Here is a 443-nt window from a genome sequence, read left to right on the forward strand (position 1 = left end):
GGGCAACCATACCAAGAGCAATATCAGTTTATATCCACAGGAGCCCCTTTGCAAAGCTTACCCAAGATATAGCCACTATTCACAACCAAAGGATGCACAACTCCCAGGAGGAACCTCGCCACGAGGATCGCCGAGAGGTTAGGCAGCCACGTTGAGAGGATCGCTATGACCACGTATGCTATACCGCCCACCAACACCAGGGGACGTCGGCCGTACCTGCGCGCGAGGGAGGGAGGGATTGCGAAAAGGAACGGTTTGATTTTGGGAAAAGAATATCCAAAAAGTTGTGATGACATGGGATAGTAAAGATATAAATCCTTGCTAACGCTTTAAAGATGTCAAAACGCGCTAATCTATCCGTAAACTCAGTAAGAAGGAAAAAATAATCCTACCAGTAGCGTGCACATTTCCGAAGAGGATTCATAGTGACAATGGAATCATGG

General features: G+C 47.2%; 1 protein-coding gene across 1 annotated transcript in view; it reads right to left on the reverse strand.

Moving 5' to 3' along the window:
* Positions 1-443, reverse strand: part of LOC119582372 (organic cation transporter protein-like) — a gene marked incomplete at its 5' end in the record, with an annotated part of 41,030 nt that overhangs the window by 38,562 nt on the left and 2,025 nt on the right. Inside the window, 1 exon segment of the mRNA XM_037930586.1 lies at positions 62-216. Within this exon segment, the coding sequence (XP_037786514.1) occupies positions 62-216 (155 nt within the window).

The sequence above is a fragment of the Penaeus monodon genome, chromosome 15 (assembly GCF_015228065.2).
Source record: "Penaeus monodon isolate SGIC_2016 chromosome 15, NSTDA_Pmon_1, whole genome shotgun sequence".
Lineage (NCBI taxonomy): Eukaryota > Metazoa > Arthropoda > Malacostraca > Decapoda > Penaeidae > Penaeus > Penaeus monodon.